Source organism: Nelusetta ayraudi, unplaced genomic scaffold (assembly GCF_046127955.1).
Source record: "Nelusetta ayraudi isolate G7.1 ecotype Tasmania unplaced genomic scaffold, CSIRO-AGI_Nayr_v1 ptg000008l, whole genome shotgun sequence".
Lineage (NCBI taxonomy): Eukaryota > Metazoa > Chordata > Actinopteri > Tetraodontiformes > Monacanthidae > Nelusetta > Nelusetta ayraudi.
Genome location: NW_027466058.1, coordinates 6624920 through 6641378, shown reverse-complemented (window position 1 = coordinate 6641378; position 16459 = coordinate 6624920). Strand labels below are relative to the sequence as shown.

Genomic DNA, 16459 nt, shown 5'->3' with positions numbered 1-16459 from the left:
GCAGACACGTAATTATGGCACTGGAGGCATGAAGGTGGCGATGAAACCAGAAGGTGAAACAGTGAGTCACCAGGGAGAGGAGAGCCAAGGAGAAAAAAAAAAAAGTCCTCTGACGTCCTCAGGAAATATTTCACATTCCAGTGACAGAATTCAGTAGTAAAAAAAGGAGTAAAAAAGAACTGAACAGGTATTGTGAGCGGAAAGAGACACGAGGGACGAATAAAAAGACCAATGTAACACCGGAAAATGAAATCAGCGAAGAGGCGGAGAGGTCGCACTGGCTGACCTTTACCAACAATGAACACTCGCTTAACACACGCTAACGTCTAATTTTCGACCACTCCTGACCCATTGGCGCTCCGGCACTTTAACAACAATTGGCCGTGTGAGCTCGTCACCAAAGTGACCCGGGCTGTTCGTGACGGTCGCACATCTCGGGCCCTCGCTGAAAAGTGGCTCCATTCAGAGTTCGGGTTTCTCCAGCTGTCCGCTCCATAAACGAAAACAGAAGGCGCTCTTTCATAACCTATTAGCCGGGACTATTTGCCCGTAATCCCCCTCAGAATGCATGACTAAGTGTCAGAGCGAGGCTGGCAGCATCGCGGAGTAATTAGGGGCGTATAATTATGATATTGAAGGCAGGGCAGGGAGCTCCATCAGCGCGGGCACGATAACAGATGGACTACGGTGGATATCGACAAGGCAGATGTTCGGCAGCGCTCATCTCTCGGCGTCGCGTGCTAGCCCGTCTTTGTGGAGTACAGGGAAGGGGGGGGGGGGGGGGGGGGGGTGAAACATGTGTCTTTATTTGACAGACAGCACCATATGGGCGGTAAAATAACCAAAACATCTAAAACATGTGGCAGGGAAGCGTCGCGCTGTCGACTCTGCAGCGTGGAGAAAAAAAAAAAAAGAAGAAAAAAAAAGTGGCCCCCTGGGAGTCCTGGGAACAGACCCCGCCTGCCGTTTTCGGATGAGGTGTCAGATTTTATCAGCTGTGGCTGGCAGAGGTCAAAAGGCCGGGGATGCAAATGAGAGCGAGTCGGGAAGATGCTGTGGCGGCTCCGCAGGGGCAGAGAGAGGAGGAAGGGGGGGGGGGGGGGGGTGAACCCACGTGAAGGGCAGTCACTCGGCGGGGGAGAAGCTGACAGTCGGAGTCGTGGGGGGGGTGTTGAGAAGCTGCGTTCCCGTCAGCTGATAACAGGAAATGTAGCACCGCATCTCAGCCGGGGAAAATAACCACCCCACAATTTCACCCTCTTGGAGCTGGCACGGCTTTGTCGCACCGCGGGTGGAGGGGAAGGAAAACAAGATTGAGTCGCCACGCTCAGAGTGGTGCAAGCATCACCTGGCTGCTGGAGGTGTTGCCGGTTGCCACCAACTCGGCTGAAGACGTGAAGGATTTTATTCCCTTGTTCTGGGAGAGGCAGGAGCGCCGCCGCAGTGTTGGAAAGCAATTGCAAAGTAGTCTTTGTATACTGGAGGGACTTGTGAGATATAATGAGTGGGAGGAATAGCGGCTTGCAAAAAAAACAAAAAAAAAGCCTCCAGCTATAGGCAGTTTCTCAGGAAAGTCGAGGTGTGAAAAGGAATGCACGTAACAGCTGAGTGATCGTATATCCAGGCGTACGTCCCCCGCCCGCTCCTGCTTCCACGCGTTGCTACTTGATTTTCCCCCTTTTTCTTTCTGTGCGCGCTGCGCGTCTGTGTCCTTGGGGTTGAAAAAACAAGACAAAAAAAAACAACAAAACGAAACGCTGTCAGCCTGAATCGCGTCACCCGAGACTCGCCCCGAGCCCCGACTGGCCTCCGGGGAAAAAAACACAACGGTCGCGGTCGAGCACGATGCCGCCGCCGAACGCAGCCTCGCCATGGAGACCCAGTGACCGGGCAGGACAAAAGAAGAGAGGCCGAGGGAGGTGGGGGCGGGAGGAGGGGGGGGGGGGGTCTAAGACCATTATTAGCGAAAACAGAGGGGGGATAATTACTCTGAATAACTCTCGACGGGCAGGATTTGCCCACCCACCATTCAGGCCCAGATAAATTAACTCTCTCTCTGTCTGGAGGAGGAGGAGGAGGAGGAGGAGGAAGAAGAGGATTGTAGGTCAATTTACTCCTATACACTCCATGTACTGTACATACGGAGTAACAGACGTCCCCTGACCCCTCCCCACCCATCCCCCAACCCACATTTACTACTGTGCACGCGAACTAGCACACACATGAGCGAGCCCACATGTAGGATTAATGCCGGAGGGGCTCCTTTGCTCCAAAGCCGCGTGCGGCTTTATCGTCCGTTAAATGCATGTTGGGCAAATATGAGCACATCTGTCACAACACGCCGCGATCCGACGGTAATGATCCGCGGCGCGGACCTCGAACCTGCGCGCAGCCACACTGAGAGGAGCGTGTCTGAGGATGACGGGCGGCGTGCACGAGGGATTAGAGGTGATTGAGGGCCGCGTGCCGCTGGACGTTTGCGTTTGTTCGAATCAAAGGAAAATCAAAACAAAACCCAACGGGAAAATCTATTTTTCTTTCAGCTATTGATGAAAATGTGTGGCGATAAATAAGAATGCAACCCTTTCTACTCGACAGTATGTCACCGTATCATCAATCTTTAAAGGGACACCTTAAAGAGGCCCCTCGTAAATTTATTACGGCACCTGACAGGAAGAAATATGAGCTTGACGCGTTTTCTTTTCTTAAATTCAGTTCTGTTTAAAAGTGTGCGTCATTTTCTTGGCATTACAAAAAGAAGGTTCTTGAGGTCACGCAAGTCAATGGCAGGATTTCTCAATCCTTTGAATTCATCTCACGTATATGCGGTACAGAAAGTCCATTCCACTCAACCGGACCAATCAGATTTGTTTCGTGCTACTGTATCCGGGTCGCTGAAGCCCGAGGCTTCCTACTTGGGCAGCGACATTAGCTTTGCAACACTGATTTTGCCACCGCAAAAGACCTCCGGTGTTGACGTGTTTGCACTGGAAAAGACCATCCAGTCCTTGCAGCAGAATCACGACTCTGGCTGGTCAGGTTCAAAGCTGGTCCTTCTGATTCTTCTTCTGTGGTGTTCAGGGGCAGCTAACAACAGTTCGACCGTGGTTTTGTCATAAGCAAAAGGAATCGAAGGCGGTTCTGGTGCCGTATGAATAATGTTTTTTAATCGACTGGGCCTGTTTCAGAGTGGAAATTTGGACGACCCTGCTGCTGCTGCTGCTGCTGCTGCTGCTGCTGCTGCTGCTGCGTACAGTGAAATCACTGCGAGTTCATATTGCTCGATGAAGTTGCTGTGTTGAACTGCCGGGATAATAGCTGCAATTCTGATTACACAGCAGACTCACAAACTGACCAACACTGAACTTGAACATTATTCCATTAGATCACTGTGCGCGTGACTATTCATTCGAGTCCCTGTTAAATATCCGACTCACCGCCAGCTAAATGCTCCCCTTTGTCGAACGCGGTGACTGGATGCTATGTGGTGCTCAAATTGTATCACTTGCGAACCCACGTCCACCAGGTCGTCGGACTACGAGTGCCGAGCAAAGCTGAGGGAACCACTCACTGCGGCCATGACCTGCCGTTCTGGAAGAAGGACTGCAGATGTCCTTGGACTGTGGGCGGAGCCGCACGTGCGATATTTCAGTTTTACTGCACCCAGTTAAGACGCGTCACCGCTTTTATATATAAACAGAGCCCGTGTTCATTTTGGACACGATGAAAGGAGTCCAGCAACAGATCTTCTTCAAGTGATTACACTTCCCCGTCCTCCAATGAAAATATGTCCCCCTCTTGTCCAAAGGCCGAGAAAATAAACGGCCGTAGAGATTAGAAACCTTTTATTCGGCGGCGCTTCACTTCTTCCTGCTCCGTGCGAGTCTGTCAGCTCCGCTTTACCGACCCACATATCATATTTAATTGCGTCACATGACGGCGGCCTCCTTCAGATCAGACGAGGTTCCCAAAAGTGATGTGTTCCTCAAACTATCTGGTTAAAGGACAAAAAAAAAGAAAAAAAAGGCTATGTTGGGCTTGCGTTTCACGCCCGGAGCCGCATATCTTCGCTGGTGGTGACACACTTGAACGTCCCCGCGTCTGCTCTCGCAATCAGCCTTTTAAACAATCCACCTCCCTCGAAACCTTCAAGCAGAACGTAACAAAAGAGGTGGGGGGGCAACGAATTCCAGATGGGCTTGTTTTTTTTTTTACTCCTTCTTTTACATTCTGTTTTGTTTTTTGCTGACATCAGAGGTAAATTGTGTTTGCCAGAGAGACAAAGGCCTTTCAGCGGGAACGAGCACCTTGGGGGACTTTTTTTTTTGGGGGGGGGGGGGGGGGTTGCTTTCACAACACATGCAAAAGGTTGTTATTTATCCCAAACAGGGCTGCGCACAATTCCCATGGCTTCATGTGAAACTTAAAGAGGGTCAGTGAGGTTCGCTTGTGGGTTCTAAGCAACAAAAAAAATAAAAAAATAATGGAGACACTCTTGTGCCTCCCCCTTAATGGGACCAGAAAAAAGAGGGCAGTGTCAAACTACCTCCGAGCTAAACCTAAATAACTACGTAGCATGAAAGTTAAATTACACTGCTGAGTAAGTTTGGGACAAAAAGCCTTTTGACTGTATGTGGGAAAAGAAACTCTTTCACAACAGCCTTTTCTTTTTCTTTTTCTTTTTTTTTTAAAGAGATATAGGCAGCTAGAAACGCACGCTCGGTGGCAATCATATCCAGTTTCCTTTGGTGGAGGGGAAAAAGGGAAGCCACAAAGAGTGAGGCAACAAGGTGGAAACATTCCTCGGGCTCATAGTACCTGTCATCTTACACCGCCACCTTTGTTTCGCTCCCCCACTCTAACCCTCCCTTTTTCTTCGGTTCCAGAAACCGGACGCACGAGCCCGGCGCCGCGGTGAAACCCTCTCACCCGGCGAACTTCGCGGGACGGACGAGAGACAACTCACACTTGATGTTGAAGGAGGCGTTGGTGGAGCGGAGCTCCTCGCCCGTGGCCGCGTCGCGGGCCACGCACACGAAGTTGCCGGCGTCCAGCTGCCGGTCCACGGCGATGAACTTGAGGTTGCTGCCCTCCTGGAAGCGGCGCTCGCTGCTCTCCAGGCTGCGGCCGTCGTGGAGCCAGCCGTACGACACGTCGATGGGGTCGCTGACCTCGCAGCGCAGCATGGCGCTGCGCCCGTGCAGGGCGTCCTGGGACTTGGGCTCCCTGGTGAACTGGATGGCAGCGGCGGCGCCGGTGAACAGAACTGGGGGGGGGAGGAAAGTTTGGAGCGATTAGAACAGAGATGAAATACTTTGTTACTGTACAGGTAGATGTACTTTGAGTATTTCCTTTTCTGTTTTTAAGACTTTTTATTTTTACTCGCTACATTTTGCCACAAACGTGTGTACTTCCTACCTCTTACATTAGAAAAACATGTTTAAAAGATGCACATTCAAAGTAATTCACCTAATTCATCATATTTTAGAAGGAGATTACTTTAGAGGCTTTGGGGTCAAGGTTCAGTGCGTTTTCAGCGCAGAGACAAAATAAAAATGTAGAAAATAACATTGCTTGTTGACACTCAATAGCCTCATTGTTCATAACCATTACTGATTAGGGTTTGGTTGTGCTGCAGTTGGAAAAACAAAAGCCAAGAAACAGCAGTAGTATTGAGAGCAAACTTGTGAAGAAGGATTCGGATGGTCCTGCAGGACCTCTGGTCAACTCAGTCCACATTATTCTGTCACAACTTTTTTGTTTTTGCAAAACTATCAATGCATATTTTTTCATTAATGGCAAAAAAAAAAAAAGAATTTTTACATTTAAGGAACCGTACTTTCTTGCTTTTACTTGAGTAAAGGAGTTTAATCAGTACTTTTACGAACTTTTTTTTTTTTTTTTTACACAAGTATCTGCACTTTGACTTAAGTACGGAATGTGAATACTTTCTGCCACCTCTGGATTAGAACGGCGTGGCAGTTAACGTTTTACTGCTTTTTCCGTCGGCCGCGGCGACCACTTAGCCTCGCTGAGGAACGCCGTGTTTAGACGACGGCGGCGAGCCGTGAATTATTTTGTCATTAAATAAGAAAAAAAAAAAATCGCCAGACCCGGCGTGAAGGGGAAAACGCTTCTTTTCCATTAGCGAGGGCCGTGGCGAAGGCCTCGCAGCCGCAGTCTCCGGGAAATCGAGACGATGATGTGCCGCGCGCACGCACATCGGCACGCACGCTTGAACCTTTAATTCCTCCCACTCATGACACCGTCCCCACTCAAAGCCCGCAGCGCCGTCGTGTGAGAGGGACACGCTTTCTGCTCTATTTGGCCGCATCGCCGCAGCGAAAACGACACGAGCGTGCCACTCCGAGCCGCAGTGGCTGAGTCGCCTCGCAGCTGCGGTTTATTAGCGACAACAATGCTAAAAGGAAAAGATGGAGGTATATTTTTTGGACGGGAAGTAGAAATACGGATAAATGGCATTTAAATGTAGATTTTTTTTTTTTTTTCAAAATAAGTAAACCCCTGAAAGGCAGCTGCAGCACCGAGATTTTAATCCTCGCTCATCCAACTTGACAACTTCCCACAGAAAGAGTTCTAAGTCGCTCCGCTGCCGCTGCCGGGCACACTAACGCGGCTGATGTGGTATTTTCCTGCAGTAGAACTGGATGTTTTTTCACTTTAATTCTTCACGCTCAAAGGCTTTTTTCGCATTTCAAAGCCCATCACTCCCCCCTGCCCCCCACAGGCTTTGACAAGGTTTTTGGTTAAACAGCGCGGCATAACAACGCATTCCAGTGTCAGCCCTCACACTGATAGGAGGCCTGGAGCTGTGGCTACACGACTTAACGGGCATGAAACTATTTATTTGTCCCCTGTTCGGGATAGACAAGTCCCGTCCAATCGTAAAACCCCAGTCTTTGGATAGCAGTACAATGTGGAAACAGACTTAGAGCACAACACCTTTGGCTTAGTCCAACTTTTCATTTTACAGATCAAAACAAACAAGATCAAGTATATTTAACCTCATTTTCCAATACGGACTTGGATGAATCTGGAGACTAAAAGGACTAAAAAAAAACCTTCCACTAGTAACCTTTCAATAATAATCACCCACTTTTTCTCAAGAAAACATTCCCTTTTAGTATCCTTCTTGACAAAATATTATCACAACTGAAGTCACCGTCTGTTATCGCAACTGAAGTCGGGGGCCTGCAATGATAAGGAGCGGCCCACCACCGGGTTTAATAAGGCTACCCACACCTGCAGATCCCCGCTGGTGATTGTGCGTCAGTGAGGGGGGTCTTCAGTCCCTCTCGCAGGAACGTGGGCCAAGAACAAAGCTCATCTTTCAATAGCGTCCAATTAGGCAGACCAGTAAAGATGAGACGAGGTATTTCCTCCATCACTGATCCTCACCGCCCCACCTCGTGGATCCCTCTACCCCCCACCTCCAGACTCTGAGTCAGGTTCGCCTTTGTCTCAGCTGCAGGTGGCTGCGATGGGTGGGTGGACTGGGGTGCGAGGGAGAGAGGGAGGGGTTGTCAGTCAGTTCTGACATGAAAAAACAAGTTTTTGTTGGAGATACATTTGTAGTGGCCGGCGACATTCAGTGAGCGTGTGACATCACTTCCTGCTTGTTCTTAAACTCAGCTGAGAATATATTAGACTCAAATATAAGCACTTGTACACCAATTAAGTCATTTCAGACATCAGAGGTCTGGCAGACAGTGACTTGCAGCTTCTAATCACAAACTGATTATATTAATAAATCAGCTTGTCAAATGTGCCAAATGTGGCTCCAAACACATCAACCCATTGCTCAACTGTATTAGATTTCCTTCAATGTGTGGCACCAGGACTCAAGAACCAAGCGTCTTCTTTAATAGACGATGAACATCTCATACTTAATATTTTCCTCATCCAATAAAACCTAATCTTGCACATCTTATGTTCCTCTTTCTGCTTTGTCTGCATGTACGGACAATGAGAAAAGACCACTTTGGGGGATTTGTGAGCTGTTGTGGCTGCATAAGATTCTTTGGGCTTCTGGTTAAAGCAAACAATTCTGCAACATCAAGCTTTGGACACTTTTCACTGATTTCATACTACCTGGCATAAAACAGTAAAAAAAAACAAAAAAAAAACTCAATAACCTACGACGAACATACGTGTCCGTCTTTTATATATTGATCCTCCTGAATTCTGAAACATTACACACATATGTAGCTTTACGTGATTTACTGCACGCCGCATCGACCGAGGTCATCTGTAACAATTCTCCTGCGAGGCTGAATGCGTTTCATCTGCGGAAAAAAACAGGATGAAAGGCAGCAGATGGGCACGGGAGGGTTCGATAGAGTCGTCTCCGACGTGCAGCCCAAACACTCCACTCAGTCAGTCGGGCCGCTGGGCGAGCTCGCCGGCTCCACCAGAAGCTTAACGGTTGCGCGTGCGGTGGGCCATCCTACACGCAGCGTGACGTGGCGGGGTTTTTTTTGGATTTTGGGAGCTCAGCGGGGAAAGTCCCGGCAGCGACGGCTCAAACAGATAAGGCGAGTTTTCATTAACCACTGGCTGACAGACGACTCGGGAGACAGACAGCGTGTGAGCGAAGAGCCAGTCGATTAGATCTGAGGAACTCTGCCAGGTGAAGTGCACTGATCAAACGGCGACGGCACCCTGACCTACATCTGTTGCACAAAGAACATTTGACTCCGGCATACCTCACCAAACCGCCGCGGCTGCGGCGCACCATTTTTTTTTTTTTTTTTTCTTTATTGGGCCAAAAATCAATCGAACGTTGCATACGCTCAACTTTTGTACCGAGTTACTCCAGAGCTAAAGGAAAGGGAACGCCTTCCTGTGGACTTGGTGAATTGCAAAGAGATAAGCAGGGCAAAAGCTATCGGAACCCACTCCCAACACTTCAAAGTGAGAGTGCTTGAAAGAGAGTCTTAACAGATAATGGAGAGACAAACAGGCAGACGCGGCAGAGCAGGAATGTCCTCGTTACCGCAAAGGTGTAGGGTCCAAGGTCAAGGACTCCAAAAAAAATGAAATGAAACCAATCAAAAAAACAACCCAAAAACATAAAACAAAACAATATTAATGTGAACAAATGGGCCACTACACAACAATTTCAAATAGACCAGTTTCCAACTTTTTGTCAGCCTGATACAAACCAGTTTGACCAGACTGAGGGTGTCTCGCTGACTGACAGTTGTTAAAGTGCAGCAACCTACCATTAAAGAAAGTGCAGAACAAGGCTGCGATCTGAAACATGAACAAGGTTGTAAACGTAACGACAGTGCGAAAGGGTGGAGAGGAAGCAAATGAGAGGTGGATTACGACCAGGGGGCTGAAGGTACCAGTTCACCCAGCAGGAGGATTAGGCACACTGGTTGAGGAAAAAAAAATCACTTTGGGAGTGGTAGAGAATTAGTGCTCGGTGGAAAACTTCATGTCACAGACTACCTTTGACTTTTAGGACTATTGATATTAAGTTGCACGGCGCTTATTAGAGAGCACATGAAGTCTGTAAAGTTTTGGGAAAATACTGAAAATGAGCAATAAAGATTTTACAGACGGCCCAAATGAATGACCTGCGAGACTTCCGTCTTTAGCCGTTAAAGCTGGTCATTGTGTCTGTAAAATATGCTCAGGCAAGAACAGGAATGTGAGGTGTTTATAAAAGCAGAAGTTAAAAACGCTGTCTCTGTTTTAAAAAGCAACGGCACGGTGCCCAAAAATCATAAGAGAAGAATAATCCTAGTGCAAATACAAATCCATATGCAGTTGCCAGGAAAAGGCTCATCCAGACAGACTAATGCTGTCTGCATTGGCATCAAAGTCCATAAAATATGAATGGTTTCTGGCTACGGAGATAGTTTGTGAGGGGGGGGGGGGGTAGCCTGGCACTGTAATCAAGGTATTCAAGAAGAAGTCGGAGAGGGAAAACCTTCAGAGGGGGTGGAATTCCTCTGCTGTGTGTCAGGATCCTCCTTTACAGCTCAATACACTGCTGACCCCATTAAGCGTGGCTCGGCTGTCGGGGCTGTCGGCTGGACGTAGGGTTTAAGTTAGCCTGACAGCCGGAACCCACAATAATGGGGCAACATCAGCGGCCCCGGCACCCCCCATTCTCCTCTGTCTTCTGCCCAATCTGCTGCTTCAGACGGAGAGGAGCTCGGATGACAACGTGGGACCGACGCTGCATAAATGTTTCAGCAGTGGCCTAACGCAAGAGGACGCAAGACTGGCTCTGAACAAGTGCTGGCGCACCAGCGGTAAAGATTTCTATAGATTCTAGATTTCTTATAATATTAACTAGACCATGTTATGGAAAGAAAAAAATTCATTCAGCCAAGATTCCAGTGGAAAAGTTTCGCAAAATTAATTATAATTATTATTTAAAAAAAAAAAAAAAAAAGGCACACCAGAAAACAACATACAGTATTTAGCCCTCTGTTTTCGATCACCTGCAAAAATGCTCTACTTTTCACACTTGAAACATGAAATTGTGTGTTTTTGATGCACACTTTCGGTAAAGTGGAACAAGCCTAATAAATAAAGGATGGACTTCTCTCATTTTTGTAGAGTTCACTGGCAGGCTAGCGACACATCTCTGCGAGAAAACATTAGTCGAGTGAATTTTTTATAGTCTTGTCACATTCCCGGAATCTTCAAAGTTGGACGTTTTCCAGGGGAATTCACAGGGATACATGGTAATGAAACTCAATAAACCCAGAATTGAACAAAATCTCAGCAAGGCTTGGCTGCAACACTGATGAGGAGGAGTTGGTTGCACCGTTGTATTTTAGTTCGAGAGTTAGATTTGAAATACCTTCAATTTCCAGGTCATTCCGATAAACCCCGAATAATAATTCTCCAATTCTCCAATTTAAAATATTCTAAATTTAGAAATGTTATGGAATTGTAGTCAATAAAATCCCCAGCTAAACTTCACACAAAATCATTCTGGAAATGTACTCTCTTTTCTATTTTTGTATTTTTTGGTTAATAAACTAGTTATTGACCCAAACAAAAACAAAAAAGCTTGCAGCAAACTTAATATTAACTATTTAAAAGACAATAGTCAGATCTGAAAATTACATCAATTGTGAAGATGAAGCATAAAGACATGCTTTAGTGGTTTTTTTATTTCACCAAAAAAAAACAAAAAAAAAAACAGTTTTAACACTCTATTGCGTCAGATGAACACAGACACGATAGATGTCATCATGTCACCCCAAAGAATCCTTTTTTCCCCCAGGATTGCGCCGCCCCAGCAGGCGGTCCCCCATCGCAGCGTTGCCTCTGAAGAGGCCGCACACCCGTCTGAGGCCGTGAGCCGTAAACAGGGAGAGACAACCGCACATGCGACAGTCGCAGACGGCAGCACCCAGCAAATCAGCAGGAACGCCCGCTGTGAGGGATCAAACCTGCCTTTGTGTGTGTGCGTGTGTGTGTGTGCGTGTGTGGCTCAGCGGTCGAGTGGCGAGCCGTGTCGAAAGCAGGACAGCTGCTGTAAAACGTCTGAGTGACGGAGCCGAAGGAGCGCCCAGAAGCAGCCTGGGCGACGCCCCGCCGACACACAAGACTGTCACACTAACTTCACGTATTCATTACGCTCATAGAGCTGTGAAACACTTCCCAAGTGTCAATCCAAAACGTGGGCCGCTTTCACGCATTTGCGAGCCTCGTTGAAAACCTCGTCGGAAATGACCGGAGGCGGAACGCTGCGGGGGAAAGTTTTCACTCATCAAGTCCAACTCCTCTTGATCACTTTATCTCATCGCTGTCCAAGATCACCGTTCATGCAAAGGCCAACACGCACGCAATTAAAAAAAAGGGCAGACTTGGGGGCAACTTTGCTCGAACTGACAACAGAGAGGCGCAGCTTCAAACGTGCACCGAAAGGAAATGGAAGAGACGTGACGAGGGCGCCTCCGACCGAATCAATTATGCGCAGCTCTGGATCCCACGTGGGAATCTGGGAGGGAGCGCTTGGCAAGATGCGGATGCGTGATGAACATTTTTTCATTTAATTAACGTCAATCGGGAGGTCACGCAGAGGTCAGCGCCACGACTGCAAAGGAGGTGAGCAACACTGCAGTAAACACAGAATCCCCGTTTGAACGATTAACCTCCTTCTTGCCACGGGAGAGCTGCTTTGATGGAGGATTCTAAATGGAGATCATATCAGCTTGGATTCCTCGCCGGGAATTGTTGTTTGTTTTTCCCAATGAAGGGCAGCGATAACGCAAAACGCTGCGCAACGAAGTGGAGGTGGATGAAACGGCGTCAGTGTCTGCAGAGGACGGTGAATTATGGTGCCGTACGACATACATCCATCACTGCTATTTATTTTGGGTAGTGCAGTGCCCTTTAGCTGAAAGCAATCACACAAAGGTCTCAAGCGAGGAAAGCTGGCAAGACTCCTGGATTTGATTCCTGATCCAGCTGTCAAATCGTGAGCAATTCATATCAAGTCTTGTCTGCGATTTATCAAGATCTTATCAAGTTTCACTGAGCTGTTTGGACCAAGTATTCGCAATCAGCAGAAAGGAAAAAAATAAAAAATAAAGAAAAATTCAGTGACACTTCATGGAAACAATCATATATATTTTGTTGTCATAATAACATCAAAGATAATATTAATCTTATGGGGAGCAAGAGGATTATAAATTGTGAATAATTTCTGGCTTCTCTGCCAATTAATTTATATGCAGAATATTTCACATGATTAAATCAATGACAGCATTTCGTTTAATTACTGCAATTAACAGCTTCAAATGTGACACTTTGATCTAAAATTGATATTAAAAAACACTTGGTGAGTAATTTCTTCTGAACTAAAGCTTTTAATAATAACTTTTAATAATAACAAAAAACAAAGAATATGCTAGAATGCTGTTGGAAATTGTCAGTTGAGCTACTTTTTTTTTTTGGAGGACTAAACTTCCTGTCTGCTCTTCAACTCATATCGCATATCAAAGCCTCAGGAGAAACCAGTGGCGAATAAGAGACGGATATTACAGAGATAACTCAGATAAGTGTCACGCTGGCAACTGATGAAGCCCAACGGACGACGACCGCAGTGTCACAACACTTTGAGAGGGCTGCAATCAAGTCTGAGACGAAAAACTGTGATAGTTGAAACAACGGCAAAGTCATGGGAAGCGACGAGGCGCACTGACAGAGCCGTCGAGCTACCTGTCAAACACACCGCTCTGTGTGTGTGTGTGTGTGTGTGTGTGAGATTGCCAGTGAATCATTAGTCACCTCAGCCTGCATTCTTAAAACTGCGGCTGGCAGAAACCTCAGACTGACAGTTGTTTACGGGCTCATGCAGCTGGAATAACAGCATACACAGCAACACTGCTTCATTGTTTGTTTGCCTTTGTCTCACATATTAGAATAACAAGAATTTTCCAAAGCGTAGACATGTGATCTGTGAGAAGCGACGCATATGCAAAGCCGCGTTAAATACCGATGCGACTTCAGTCTTAATAGAGAAAAGATAATATAGAACTTTTGTGCCAAATTGAGTTTGGTTGTCCTGGAATTCACGTCAGTGCTTTGTTGAACCCTCGGCCAGTGTTTTCAACAATGCCGCGAAGGTTCACAAAGTCCACGGTGATTTGCACAGAGGACTCACCGGTGCGTGAAGCAGACACGCTGGCCAAGCAAGGAGGTCAGGCCGTCTCATTCTACTTGACAGGAGGAACGTTAAACAGGACGGATTCATCCCAGGTACAATGTCGGTGTCCGCGACGGGGCTGACCTCATTATTGACTGACCGCCGTCGGCCTGAAAGGACTTAAACTGTTGGGAGTTGCGCCAGAACAAAACCTTGTCATTCCTTGCTTTCAGCCAGTATTCAGTCAAAGGTGGCGCCTCTTCATTTGATTCCCTGAGTCGGCAAACCAGCAGCTACATTTCACTGTCATTGCAGGTAAGGATGATGTTGATAAGTTGAAGGGTAAATGTACTTCATGCATTTCACAAAGCCATATTTTCTACATTTAAAAAAAAATTCAAAAGGGTCCGTTCAGATAAAAAAAAAAAGATGTTTTATGAAGTCCAAAGTTTAAGTGTGCAAGTGACGATACACCTCTTTTACAACAGTTGAAACCCTTGTTATTTCATCCCTCGTCTGGAGTCAGCAAAGAACAACGTATGCGGTATCACTATTATCAGGTTCCAATATGTGCTGTTTGCATGTCATTGCTAACAGATAAGTTCAGGGGGCTTAGACGCAGACAACTTGGCCAGATACACAATGTTAGCAGAGGTCGTGCTCGGAAAAAACTGACATGGCTCTTTTTCTGTTGATAACATCCGGCGGTGCACGAAACAAGGCTTTCCTTTTCCTGGTTCTATGAATTATACATCAGAGGATCGTACAGGAGGGGGACAAATAGACAAGTCTTCAACCTCGGCCATTACAGAGGCGCAAGCCCACTCTGGCGAGCTGACATGGATCAAAGCAATAAAAGAGGAAGAACAAGTCTCTTGTGGCGTGCCGTCTCTTTTCACTCAGCCAAAAAGAAAGAAAAAAAAAAGACACTGACTTCAGGTATTATAAATCAGCGCAGCTCATCTTTGTGCTCATTCCTCTGTGTCTAATTGAAAACCGTGTTCAAAAGCGAGGCTGCCTTTTCATCACCGCCGCCGCCACCGCTGTGTGCACACCCACTTCCCCAATTCAACCGCCCGCCTTTATTGTAGCAGGTAATTGCGCCGCAGGGGGAAAGTCTCGTCCTGCCAAGCTCACAATTCTCACGGCCAATGAGAGGACCGGGATCCTAATAACAAACTTCCTTCAGATGGCTATCGGCTTGCGCTGGTTTCCTTCTATTTTTCCGATGGCGGCGGGCAGGCCCGTGCGCCACGCTAGACAAAGACCTCCTCCGCCTTCCCCTCTTTTATACGGCAACATTGGCATGGCAACCGGCGAGCGATGCCTCCAGGTGGAGCTGCAGTTTTGCTTCGCGACTCCATCAAACGGCGGCGGCGGATTCCTCAGCGGGCTTTTTCTTACCCTGATCTGTCATTTTGAGAACCAAGACTGGCTCTTTCAATCGGAACACAAAACTGATTGAATCCTAGACGCGCTGCGTTTGATCACAAAAAGTCCCTGGAAATACCACTGACGGGGCACTTTGACAGAAGTGTGTCTTTTAGTGAGCTGCTTTGCTTGCGAGCGCACCTCTTCTCGGAATACCATATGGTCTTCAAGGCCAGGAGACATAATACAAACACTCCAGAGAGCGAGTGGAGAGGTAGCGGGGGGGGGGAAGCATCGGCCGTAAATCTCTTAATAAACACTCCAGGAGGCAACTGACATCATCAAAGGGTTGGCTGTCCGCACTGCTCACGTGCTTCCTCCAGTGTTTAATAGGCCACCCATCCTGGTCCATTACTGCCTCATTAGGAGTTGCACTTGGAGGTCTATAGCACACTGGGACCGGTTTGGAACGCCACACACCGCAACATATACGCGGTTGGGAAACACTCATAATCGTGGAGGTAAATGTCGATGTAAGTAAGACAAGATGCTCAGGACTGAATCATTTACAGTGCTTAACAAACGCATTAGACCACCAGCAAATGCAATGGTTTCAGCCACAGCCGCCATAGATGAACGCCATTGATAATTACCAAAAAGATCAATGTAGAGGCTCTTCAACTGGAAAATTTAAAAAATGCTAAAGTATAATTATTGTGTCCAATTTACAGTTAATAAAAAATAGTGAAGCACAGAATTATTATTTAATTATTTCTTGATCAAGATGCAAAATTACAGTTATATACTTGCATTCCTTAATAGGAAAATTAAGTCGTTGAGTTAATTTATGCTTGATTAATTCCTAATATTGATAACTGAATTAATAAATTCATAATTTCATAAGCCGACAAAAGGAGAATTTAAAGGGGTGAGTTATTTCCCGTTCTTGAAAATGTTTTTTTGCATTCCTGGTTGACCAACTAACACACACAAGCACAAAAAAAAATAAATAGCATTTCTCTCGATGGACCTTTTCTGTATTACTGCACTAAAACAAGCAATTAAAATTTGTGGGGCTTTCAACGTCACAAGTCGACCTGATTGTCGGTCGAACTATGTAACTGCAGACTTTAAAAAATATATATATGGGCGAGCCGTCACTGCATGAGAGCTAGTAGCCATCTTTCAAACAAGCAGGCTAGCACTAGCAGTGAGCGGCTGACCAATAACGAGGGAGTGAGACGTTCCAAGGCAGAACCACAGATGGAGGCTGAGTGAGAGAAACGCTGGCTTTGTAAGACCCGTACAGCTCAAATTGGGAGTTTTTTTTTGACCAAACAAACCTTGTTTATTTTTTGGAAGTAAACCTCCAAAATTCATTTATAACCCTGGAGATGGAAATGGCCACGATAAACAACAGCTCACTTGTTTCAGTTTGTCATT

General features: G+C 46.7%; 1 protein-coding gene across 1 annotated transcript in view; it reads right to left on the bottom strand.

Annotated features, from left to right (window-relative positions):
- Window positions 1-16459, bottom strand: part of ptk7b (protein tyrosine kinase 7b) — a 74203-nt gene that overhangs the window by 17907 nt on the left and 39837 nt on the right. The window contains exon 3 of the mRNA XM_076019005.1: window positions 4967-5266. Within this exon, the coding sequence (XP_075875120.1) occupies window positions 4967-5266 (300 nt within the window). The remainder of the gene's footprint in view (window positions 1-4966; window positions 5267-16459) is intronic.